The sequence below is a fragment of the Daucus carota genome, chromosome 6, assembly GCF_001625215.2.
Source record: "Daucus carota subsp. sativus chromosome 6, DH1 v3.0, whole genome shotgun sequence".
Taxonomy (NCBI): Eukaryota; Viridiplantae; Streptophyta; class Magnoliopsida; order Apiales; family Apiaceae; genus Daucus; species Daucus carota.
In genome coordinates, this window is record NC_030386.2 from 35,979,759 (window position 1) to 35,991,058 (window position 11,300).

At 36.3% G+C, this 11,300-nt stretch overlaps 3 protein-coding genes across 4 annotated transcripts; 1 reads left to right on the forward strand and 2 right to left on the reverse strand.

Moving 5' to 3' along the window:
- Positions 1 to 1,897: 1,897 nt before the first annotated feature.
- LOC108224222 (pathogenesis-related thaumatin-like protein 3.5) lies at positions 1,898 to 4,402 on the reverse strand. 2 transcript variants are annotated; one of them, XM_017398734.2, is made up of 5 exons: positions 4,263 to 4,402; positions 3,229 to 3,324; positions 2,616 to 3,023; positions 2,273 to 2,543; positions 1,898 to 2,161 (listed from the first exon to the last, which is right to left on the reverse strand). In XM_017398734.2, exons 3-5 carry the CDS (start codon positions 2,944 to 2,946, stop codon positions 1,996 to 1,998), a joined length of 768 nt encoding a protein of 255 aa, XP_017254223.1. In that variant the 5' UTR covers positions 2,947 to 3,023; positions 3,229 to 3,324; positions 4,263 to 4,402; the 3' UTR covers positions 1,898 to 1,995. The 2 variants fall into 2 exon arrangements, with proteins under 2 accessions (XP_017254223.1, XP_063935869.1); XM_064079799.1 differs by lacking the exons at positions 3,229 to 3,324; positions 4,263 to 4,402 and having other exon boundaries at positions 2,616 to 3,207.
- LOC108224223 (uncharacterized) lies at positions 4,042 to 5,805 on the reverse strand. Its single transcript, XM_017398735.2, has one exon. The coding sequence runs from the start codon at positions 5,803 to 5,805 to the stop codon at positions 5,368 to 5,370; it is 438 nt and encodes a 145-aa protein (XP_017254224.1). The 3' UTR covers positions 4,042 to 5,367.
- A 2,869-nt stretch (positions 5,806 to 8,674) lies between these two features.
- LOC108226905 (UNC93-like protein 1) lies at positions 8,675 to 10,634 on the forward strand. The gene is made up of 2 exons (XM_017401899.2): positions 8,675 to 10,060; positions 10,141 to 10,634. The coding sequence occupies exons 1-2, from the start codon at positions 8,880 to 8,882 to the stop codon at positions 10,406 to 10,408; spliced, it is 1,449 nt and encodes a 482-aa protein (XP_017257388.1). The 5' UTR covers positions 8,675 to 8,879; the 3' UTR covers positions 10,409 to 10,634.
- Positions 10,635 to 11,300: the final 666 nt, after the last annotated feature.

Genomic DNA, 11,300 nt, shown 5'->3' on the forward strand with positions numbered 1-11,300 from the left:
ATATATGAATATGAATATTTAAACTCGAGTCGAATCTGAATCAATTTATATAATTTTAATTCAAATTTGACCCAAATCTGAACGAGTAATTATAAATTTGAGCGCAGTCCAATCATATTATTATTCGTTCATATGTGACATCCTCTTAAAAATAATCACATCATATTATAAAAATAATATATTAAAGAATAAATATGTATTTTGTCGAACATTAATACGAGAAAAAAATAATCACACGCGTGTATGGATCACCAACATACATATGAAAAGAAATAAAATATAAATTCATTTTTCATTTAACATTAATGCTTAAAAATTCAAGGATATAAAAAAACTAAATTTATAATTTGTCTAAATATAAATATAAATAAATAACTTTTTATAGTACAGTTATTTTAACTAGAAAACGAAAAATGAAATTTATACATAAATACTATAGATTAATGACAATGCAGGTCCATGTCTTCTTACGAGCGGCATTAGATCACATCTACACATCCTATAGAGTACGGAAGTGATCTTTGGATCCATTTTAAGTCACCCTGCAATATACAGAGATGAAAATTGTAAAACCAAGAAACAAGATTAAAGATAAGTAAATTAAATATGAGTGCCCTCGGGGTAAATATAAAGCCCTGAAGTCACCCTCAAGCAGGAAAATTCCTTTAAATATGAAAAGTTGTTGATCACCTGTTTGTTTGTTTTTTTTACTAAATTAAGTTGTTCACCTCGTGATTATATTAAAAGTTTAGTAACACTCTGAAAAACGCTGAACAGACCTGTCCAACACCTTTTTAATTTTTTAACGCTGAACGTAGATTATAATCATGGCCGCCGAGAAGATTGCAAGTTATATAACATGTCAGGGAGCATGACCCGTTAACAAAAGTGCATTAAGAGAAAAAAGAACTTACTTTCTGCAATCAATCGAGGGGCTAATAGTGTAACCGAGTCTCACACCACATTTTCCAGGAAGTAAAGCGACATTGCGGTATATGACTTTGCTACTGGAGCCAACCTCTCTTTTGATGCAATTGCATACATCCCGGCGGTCAGCGGTTGATCTGTACGTGTTGTTGAGACGCTTCAATGCCCGGCAACACGAAGCCCGAGGCCCTTTACTGAGCTTCACGAACTCCCCGCAGTCGTTCAATGACAACTTCACCTGATTACAGTTGATTAAACCCTGGATCAGGGCTGGACGATGGATCAGCATGGCCAACAAAAACCCCACCGTCACTGCCATATTTGAAAACCCCATGACGTCTTGTTAATTAGCAGCTTGTGCAGTTGTGCTAGTAAGATTTGTTTGCACTTTCAAGAGGAGCTAGCTTTCTTATATAGCCAAATTAGACAAGGCGGACGTGAGAGTACAAATGCAATACCGACACTATATAATATACACAGCTGGAAGTTTGCAGCCTATTGAATTTGGTGGTTATCTTATATAATCAACGACCTACATGTACAATTCACACACATAAATAGGAGAGTTAAATTTAGAGTGTAAGTGTACCTGCACTTCCACAAATGCTATTCGTAGGGTGGCAATTTCGGGTAACAAATCATGTTCGTGTCAACAATCGAGTCGATTTCGTGTCAAGGTAAAATCACTTTAAATTGAATAAAACTAAAAATTGAAGTTATTATAAATGAAATTCTAATTTCGGGTCATTTCGGGTCAGTCGGGTGATTTTCGGGTCACTTTTGAATTTCTGTCTCAGTAAATCGGGTTTCGGGTTGGGTCGGGTTCGTGTCGGGTTTCGGATCGTGTGATGTTGCCATCCCTTGTACACCTGATCTTATCTACCAAAATTCATGCTATAACATAAAATTTTATACACATGTCAAAGAACAAGCAGACATTGAACAGGTATATAAACAGAAAGCATAAATATAACATAAAAATGTACAATTTTTTGTGCACTATAAACTATAAATTAATAAATATACACATTTAGTTCCCTTTTTGCCTTCACCGACGCTGATTTTAGTTTAGTCTTTAATGAAGTAAAAAGGTAACAGTAAGACCATGACTGCTACATAAAATGGTACTTGGATGTTAGGAGATGAACTATGGCTATGCCCATGAGAAGGGATTTTCTTGCTGCTCTTTAGTATCGAAGGAGATGTTATGAATGTATCGTTTGACTGGTCCATCCTGCATTTGCCAATCAAGTATTTAGCATCTTTTTAATCTTAATTTATTGTCGAAAAGAAAAAACTAGGATGATGAGAATGGTTTCCCAAAAGAAAAAGAATGAAAACTTACACACTAGCATTGGGGCAAAAAATGATGGAATATTCGAAGGCCTTGCAAGTGAAAGTGCTAGTACCATCGTCAAATGCATAGCTGTAAGCCCTTGGACAAGCTCTCTTGAAAATGCTTGAATAGAAAGACGGACGACATGTTGTGGGATTTGCAAACTCTCCACTGCAGCAGTATTGGTCTAGGCCAAATGCCTCACAAGCGCTCTTGCATGCCACAACACCCCCTGCTGTTCCTTCTTCCTCGCCAGATACTTGAAGTTCTTTAGGACAACCTGTTCAGTTTTTGAAATGAAACGTTATCTACACTTACAACTTTAAATGATGGAGGGCAATTAAAAGCATACCAATGTTGATATCACTAGCACAGCCTGTGGCATTACAGCTACCATGGACTCCAAGGGGTGCAGCCACGAGAGGCAAATTATAACCATCAACAAAACTGACATCATAAAAATCTTTTTCGTCTCCTTGACCTATTGTAATCTCAAAGAGGGAAGCTGGTGGCGTGGCGCCAATGCCACCACATTCTAGCCTCCCTCCACAGTCCCCCGTACGACAAGCACCAGCACCAGATGCATCAAATGTGCAACCAGTTCTTGCCCAAATTCTACCAGACCATCCCGGAACACTTGGGACATGGATGCTTTCTCCTGGGGCTAACTCGAATCCTGTCATGGGAAGTTGAGGTGTTCCAAGTGTACCGGGCCATATTGTGTAGGGGCAGTGGTTAGATATGGTAAATGTGCAAGTCCCTGACCAAAACAATAAAAAAATTAGCAGAAATGATAAACTGGTAGCGAGCCTCTGCTTTCTTACGGCTATTTCTATTTGCATGCTAAGAGCAATGTGATTTATGCGAAATGTGTGCTGTTGGAAAGGCCTATAGTTCTAATATATAGAGTATATAAAATAGATAGAGACACACAAGTCATGTGAATAAAGATTTGCTGATATTACCATGGAAGTGCGTAGCTTAGCCCAAACAATCAAGCAGCTGCAAGATCAGACTTCTGGTTTTTGGATCTCTTTAGTATGAGACTAGCGATGGACTCCCTGAAAAGCAATCCCTATCTTTAGCAATATATGGAGGATGCCAAGGCAAGAAAGAAAAACAATGAGAAATATCATTTGGTGGTTCCCACAATCAATAAAATAGACAATAGGTATCTCAGAGCTAATACAGAACCTTATTGTAAGGATATAAAAGTTAAATCTGAAAAGTGACAAGAGTAAAATGACAAACTCAACAAAGAATATATACCAACATCTCCAACATGTCTATATAATAATACTGGCAAACGTTTCAGATTATTATATATATTTTTCATGCTCTAGTCTTGAAAGTTGTTAGGATTCAACAACTCCATTACACCATAACTATCATCACAGCTTGGAGTTTTAAGGAAGCTTGTCAAAGTGAGATTTGCACACAAGTTCTATATTCAACCAAGAAAACTACATGATAGGCAAGTTTCAGCTACTTTCATTAGAAGATTCCTATTTTCTATTGTAATTTTGACAAGTCAAAATGTTCTAAATATCATCATAAGGATCTTCTAAAAGGATGCTGATTTAGATATATTATTCCTCGTCATATTATATTCCCAAGTCATCCAATTGAGAATTATTTAGTTCATTTCTCCAGCAGGATCTAAGATGTTACATATAACACACTAAGCTAAATCAAACAACCCCAGAAAACGGTTTGGCTGAATATAAATAATAGAAAAAAATGTCACTAATACTGGCAGGAATCATTTAAGTGCCAAATAATGGAAAAAATATCTACTTTAAGAACTAATTGATTCCGAGTTTTTACAGTACTACGAGGAGAAAGTAATACTGCTTTACCGGCATAAAAGAAAGCAGAACCAGGGAAATCTAGCAAAAATTATACTTAAATGCGCACAGGATTACAAAAACGGCGCGGATCCATCCCATACAAGCAAATATACAAACTTCTATCAGATTGCTATGGTTGGTCATTAAACCTGAGCAGATCCTTGTAATTTGCAGCAACTTAAAGCAGTCCAAGAGCAATTCCCCGTAGACAATATCGAAGCCGAAATAAGTTCATGCTGCAAGTTTGACCTGATTGAATTAGATTTATATATACCCTTGAATTGCAGGGAAATGCAGCTTCGACTTCTAACTCATTAGTCCACTGATAACTGACTGGAACATATAGGGGCAAGTAAAGGATTTGCTTGATGCTTATTCACATCAATAAAACCACTGAATGGATGGTGTGAAACAAAACTGGGAAGCATTAACTGATTATTGCAGGCTTTGCAGCAATAAGACATTCTTCATTGTCACAGCAAACCCTTGAAAGAGAGAAAGCAAAGATCCAAACGCCACTCTGCAAGATAAGAGGAACAAATTAGTCATGTCCTTGCTCCATATAAGTTTTTAGACTACAATTATCAGAAATAAGTTCTCTCCACTTTTCTGAGGTGAACATGCATCAATCCTGCAAATATGGCATCAGCCTTTAGGACCTACAATTCATCAAAAGAAAGATACAAATGATAGACCAAAGAAATAATGTCCTTGAGCCTGATGAAAATTTGCATTATCAAAAAAAGGAAAACTAAATATACCCAACATTAACTTTATATGGCATTCACTTGAACTGGCTAGAATCTGTTAAGCATGAGCTAAAAAACAAATGGTATAATAATTTAGATGTAGATATGATACTTATTGGATGAGAAAGATTAAACAATATTATATCCAAAGACCAAAACAATAAACTAGGAATCAAGGACCAAATCATTGCATAGATGCGGAGGATGTGTTAAATCCCAGCAATCTTGTTGACTGAAGCACCCTGCAATAGTTATAATTCATATTCCTAAATGAATCAAATGCTATTTGGACTTGTAGTAATAGAAGTTAATATTCATGCAGCATTGTCAAACTCCTAACGATAGTCAGGTTATTTAAAGCGCTACAATACATCACGTCTTAAATATAAGTTCTTCCAACAGATGGACCACAGTCACATCTGCAGTTAAATATCTCTACTTCCTTAAAGGTAATGCCAGAAGAAAAATATGAAAGAGGAGTTCGTCAATGATAAAATGGTATCTCCTAGCTCATATCCATTGAATCTCCGACTGGACTACAGATTGGCCCAGCAGAAGAGAATGATCTCTCAAAAGGAGAAGGTTGAAATTGTGCGCTCCGTCTGCGCTTAAAGGCACAAGTATCAGAAGAGGAACTCTCAGCATCAAGCTTTCTACGGACACCTTTCACAGCCTTCTCTTCAGCCTCAGTTAGAGGGAAAACCTGTCTGCTTACTCTGCAAAGTGAGTTATGATTATCATACAGAATTCGCTGGTTACAGTTTTTGTCACAAATGTGAGTTAGTCCGGTTAGCCTGCAGCGATACATGTTTCCACACACACGTTCATTTTCACATTTCCAATCGCACTTGTGAACAGAATGTGTCCCATCTTCGCCTAAAATACTCGACAGATAAATCACATTTGTAGGCACCGCAACCAAAGATTTTCCGTAAAGCTCCATCGCTTCTTTTTCCAGAATTCTAACAAAGATATCACACTCCTAACGTCTTGTCCTAAAATGTTCTGCAGGACCAACACAAAATTCAAAGTCAATCTTAACAGACCGACAAGTTACGGATAATGATGTTAAATCTGAAAAGGCCTTTCTGTTCATTTGACCATATATTTCTACCAATAGATCTGAGAGCAAAGCTTATCTCTAAACTACTGTAGTACTCAATTGTAAACTACCCTCCGTCCCATCCATTTCATTACGCTTTTATTATTCGTTCACGCTACTTTATACATTTTTCTTAACCAGGCGTGGCCAAATAATATAAATTGGTTTGACTTTTTTCCCCATTAAAGGAGTACATAGATAAAGGTCAGGGTCTCACATATGATTTTAACTATTTAACAATAAAATGAATAATCAGAAAAAAATAAAAGGGCCAACTAAATACACATGTATATGTAATTAAGCACAATAAACAAGGATCACACGAGTAATTAAATACCATAATGATCTAATAACCAAATTGCACAATCAATTAAAAATCATCAGATATTTCACATGCAATTACAGGGAAATGTCTAAGTCTAACTACATCACCAAAAGTGTATATACATCTGTGTGTATAGAAGAGTCAGGCATAAGAAATTACAGTACATGTGTAGAAAGAGATACAGAATGAAAGAGAAGAGAAAGACAGACTAACCAGGGAAAGAAAAAGACCCAGCTCTCTCTCCCCCTCTCTCTCTCTCAGTCTCTCTGCGTAGACGCGCTAAGTCTTTGGTGCAATGAAAGCAGCGAGAGACTTGGGGAGAGAGATGGGTATATATAGATAAAATATAAGGTAGCCCAACTACCGGATACATACACTGTATCTATATCTATATGCATTTAATAATTTATTTAAGAGAAAAGTAGATTTTGAATATCTAACGTTCACAAGGGATTAGTTTAGACGTGAATGCATGTGAAATTAAAGTCAAAATACAAGTGAAATGTGATTACTTTTCTAATACTTTTTTTTTTGAATAATACTTTTCAAATACTTATTTTGTCTTTCTTCTAGCTACTCTTCAGCCCTCTCTACATGACATGATGTCTCGGATCGTCTCTGACGTTACCTTTTCAAAATCTTGTTATTTTCGTATTTTAGAAGATCTTTTAACACTTTTCACATAAAATAATTTTTTTAATTTACTTGAAAAAAACAATCATTTAAAATAGATTTACTTAGATTTTCTTAAATTTATTACAGATTTCGAATCAATTAGATCACATTCACTTGGATCTTCTTAAATTCATGAAAGATATCAAAATATCTAAAATATATTATAAAAATAAAATCTTCATATATAAAGTTACCAAGGGTCTATTGAATTTACAATATCAACGGGTTCTTAGAAAATAAAAGTACGATATAAATTAATTTCTTAAACAAAAATTATAAAGTTAATTCATTGTTAATAAACACAAAAATTCTTTATCCAAAATTTGGGAAATTTAAGAATTTAATACAAAAATCAAACGCCTAGCCCACTAAAGCCGACGCAATACATAAAATGATACTTGTACAGTTGTACTTAACATCATCGGGCTAAAATAAAGTCATGTAGACTCGTGTTTTGGGCTGAGTATAGGGCTAAAATAAGAAAGTACTGTAGTTCTAATAAATTCACAATCCAAGAAAACTGGCCCGAATTCACACATGATAGAACTCTATTCAGATGCTAAAGCCCAATCAAAAATCAAAAGTTATCTACTTTGCTACAGATTCGGCAGGTAAGATGTTTTACATAAGATCTATAAGATTTATTAAAAAATATTTTTTATTTGACTAATATACTAATCAATTTATAAAGTGTTAAACCTCCCCCCAGAAATTAGAGTATTTGTAAAAAAAATATACACACAATTACAGAAAGAGTACGAATAAAGATGGTTAAATATAAGCAAGCATGCGTGTCTCTATACTTGGTAAGTTTTCAATCGATTCCCACTACTTGCATATCATAGTCGATCGATGATTTATTTTTCTTGAAATATAATATACACATACGGACAACAAAAATAATGCACTTAAAAATTCATCAGCTGAATTGATGCAGCCAATAAAATGAAAACAAAAATGTCAATATACTCCGCAAAGATTTAAGTAAATTGTTAATAGTAGCTGTCTCACCGTAATGTGACAACAACGCAAATAAAGATCTGATTTAAGCTGTCAGCATATCTAATGAACTGAAGTCTTACGGTGTTCCAGCTTGCCAATTCCACTTGTTTCTCTATGCCATAACAGTTTTTACTTGAAAACATTTCAGAAATTGACAGAATGTTCTATATATATACGATATACGATATGATCGGAGATTTCAGAAATTAGATGAATATGATATTTTTAATTTAATTAGAGTGTTTGATGAATTTTTTTTAGAAATTGATCAAGAATAGTCGGAGATTTTTAATAAATCAGAAATTTTAGAATACTGACACTATTACCATATATTTTGTTTAATATTTGTTATTTCGTATTTTGCTATGGCATGTTCCTAAGACCGTTGGAGTAAATCGATGAATCATTCAAGGTGCTGCTGGATTGATTCGGTTTTATAAAATCTTATTAATCATCACATATTTTTCTAAAGATAATATGACAGATTTAATAAATCATATATTATTATTATGTTATTTTCATGTATCACCTCATTAATATCAAATGTCATATTCCTGTTTTTTATATTACTTCGATTTGAGGAGCGGAATAGATTGGAAAACTATCATGTCCATATGATTGAAGGGCAACAAGAATTGACATGGTCGATGGTAACAAGGTTATACATAATGTACACGATGGATTGTAATAACAAAATAAACGTCTTGGGATCAGAGGTAACATCCATCAGATACCTCTTGTATCAATCTTGTCCTTAGCTTTTCAGAATTTGCGTTATGTCACAATTATGTTACTCATCCGTGGCGTGACAGTCTATACCAAAACCTCTTTAAATACTTGCTCAAATCTCCAGCATTTCACACCATTTCCACCTTGAACTTCTTCAGCTAATCTCTGGTTTTTGAAGTTAATCATGGTTACAGCCAAAGCTGATGAAGAGAAAGCAACAAACTTCAAAGTGTTGCAAGAATCTCCACCATCTTCATCGTATTTTCGATACAATTCTCCTTTAGTTCAAGTTGGCCTAATTGGTTTAGTCTGCTTCTGTTGTCCTGGAATGTTCAATGCACTCTCAGGAATGGGAGGGGGTGGCCAGGTGAATCACAAAGCGGCTAACAATGCCAATACTGCCCTCTACACTACCTTTGCAGTTTTCGGGGTTTTGGGAGGGGGAATCTACAATATCTTGGGGCCTAAACTGACCCTTTTCGCGGGTTGTTCAACTTACATTCTTTATGCAGGTTCTTTTCTGTATTATAACCATCAGAAGCATCAGGCTTTCGCGATTGTGGCTGGAGCGCTGCTTGGTATTGGAGCTGGACTGCTCTGGGCTGGCCAGGGAGCTATGATGACTTCTTATCCGACTCCAGGTCGAAAAGGGAGTTACATTGCTATGTTCTGGAGTATATTCAACATGGGTGGTGTCATAGGGGGGTTGATACCGTTTATCATGAATTACAATAGAATTGAAGCCAGCTCGGTTAATGATGGAACTTACATTGGTTTCATGGTTTTCATGACTATTGGAACAATTCTGACACTGTCAATTTTGCACCCGAGTAAAGTTATTCGAGAAGATGGGACTAGATGTACTGAGATGAAGTACTCGAGTGTGAGGGTTGAGTCTGTTGCGATTATGAAGTTGTTTTTGGATTGGAGGTTGCTGTTGTTGGTGCCAGCAGCTTGGGCTAGTAACTTCTTTTATAGTTACCAGTTTAATAACGTGAATGGGGTTTTGTTCAATTTGAGGACTCGAGGTTTGAACAACGTGTTTTATTGGGGAGCTCAGATGATTGGATCTATTGGCATCGGCTATGTCATGGACTTTAGTTTCAAGAGCAGGAGGACAAGAGGTTTGGTTGGTGTTGCAATTGTTGGAGTTCTTGGGACTGCGATTTGGGGGGGAGGGCTTGCCAATCAGGTTGGATATAAGCGCAATGAAAAACTCGTGTTACTTGACTTCAAGGACTCTGGTTCTGATTTTGCAGGGCCATTTGTGTTGTATTTTAGCTACGGCTTGCTTGATGCTATGTTCCAGAGCATGGTTTATTGGGTTATTGGGGCTTTGGCTAATGATGCCGCTGTCCTTAGCAGGTACATATAGACATGATGTCATAAGGCTATAGAGTTTAACATCGAACATCTTATAACATGAATTTAAAAAACTTGTGCAGGTACAATGGCTTCTACAAGGGCGTACAGAGTGCAGGGGCAGCAGTGGCTTGGCAAATCGATGTGCACAATGTGTCCTACGTGTCTGAACTGGCCGTGAATTGGGCACTATGCACAATTAGTTACCCATTGTTGGTTGTTCTGATAATCCTGGCCGTAAAAGACGAGAGTGTGGAAGACCTGGAAGGAACATCCAAGGAGGTTGCACTTCCAGCAGCTGTCCCAGAGTCCATGGAGGATAGTAATGTTGCTGTTAGCAAGTCATCCTAAAATTATCATTTTTTATGTGTTGATTAATTCTTGTTAGAGTGGTAATCTACTCTGATACTTCTTCACTTATATGCAAACTTGTAATTCAATTCAGCAATAACTCTAGTGATTCATGAGCAGAATAAGCATCAAAAAATGATTCATGATTCGGTTCATGTTTGTACGAATTTTAAGACCAGATGTCTGGCGACTTGGTCGCTACAAAATAAAGTTTTGCTCGTGTTCCTTCACATTTCAATTTAGGCATATTCACCTGAGATAGTGACTGCCTGTCCCTGACAGGTTTAATTAAATGAAAAGGCGAGACGGCAATAGATTAGTAGTATCATTTATCAATAATTGGCAAATTTACTGTAGAGTTCCAAACAACAGCAATGATCTGGATTATATCATAATCTAAAGATTCTGATCGGTTTAAACTAGGCCTTGACAATTGACATGTATCAAACATAAATATGCAGCAAGAATATTACTGTTGCTATTCATAGTATGTAACCACCTGATGGCCGTAGGGATTTTACTTATGGTGCGTAGCTATCATGGTAAGCTTTTCTCTGGTCTCTTGTGTGTGGTTATTCCACGATGAATACGTTTGTTGTCTTTTTCTTCTTTATATATGAGTCTAAGCTAGGTTGGCGAAGGGATAGATTAGGGCCAGGTGTGTTGTGGTCATGATATCAGGGAATGACATGGTATAGGAGAAACTGGAACATTTCCAACTGCTTCATGATCGCGTTATGGTCACATGGACGTGCCACATGTCCTGCTGCTTCATGGATGCGTTATGATCATGTGAACGATAGTCACCTCATATTTGGGCTACGGCTCTTCAATGGGGAGCCGAAGAGAATTAAGGGTCACAGTCTCGGAGAGTGAGCTGTTCGGTGTCTTG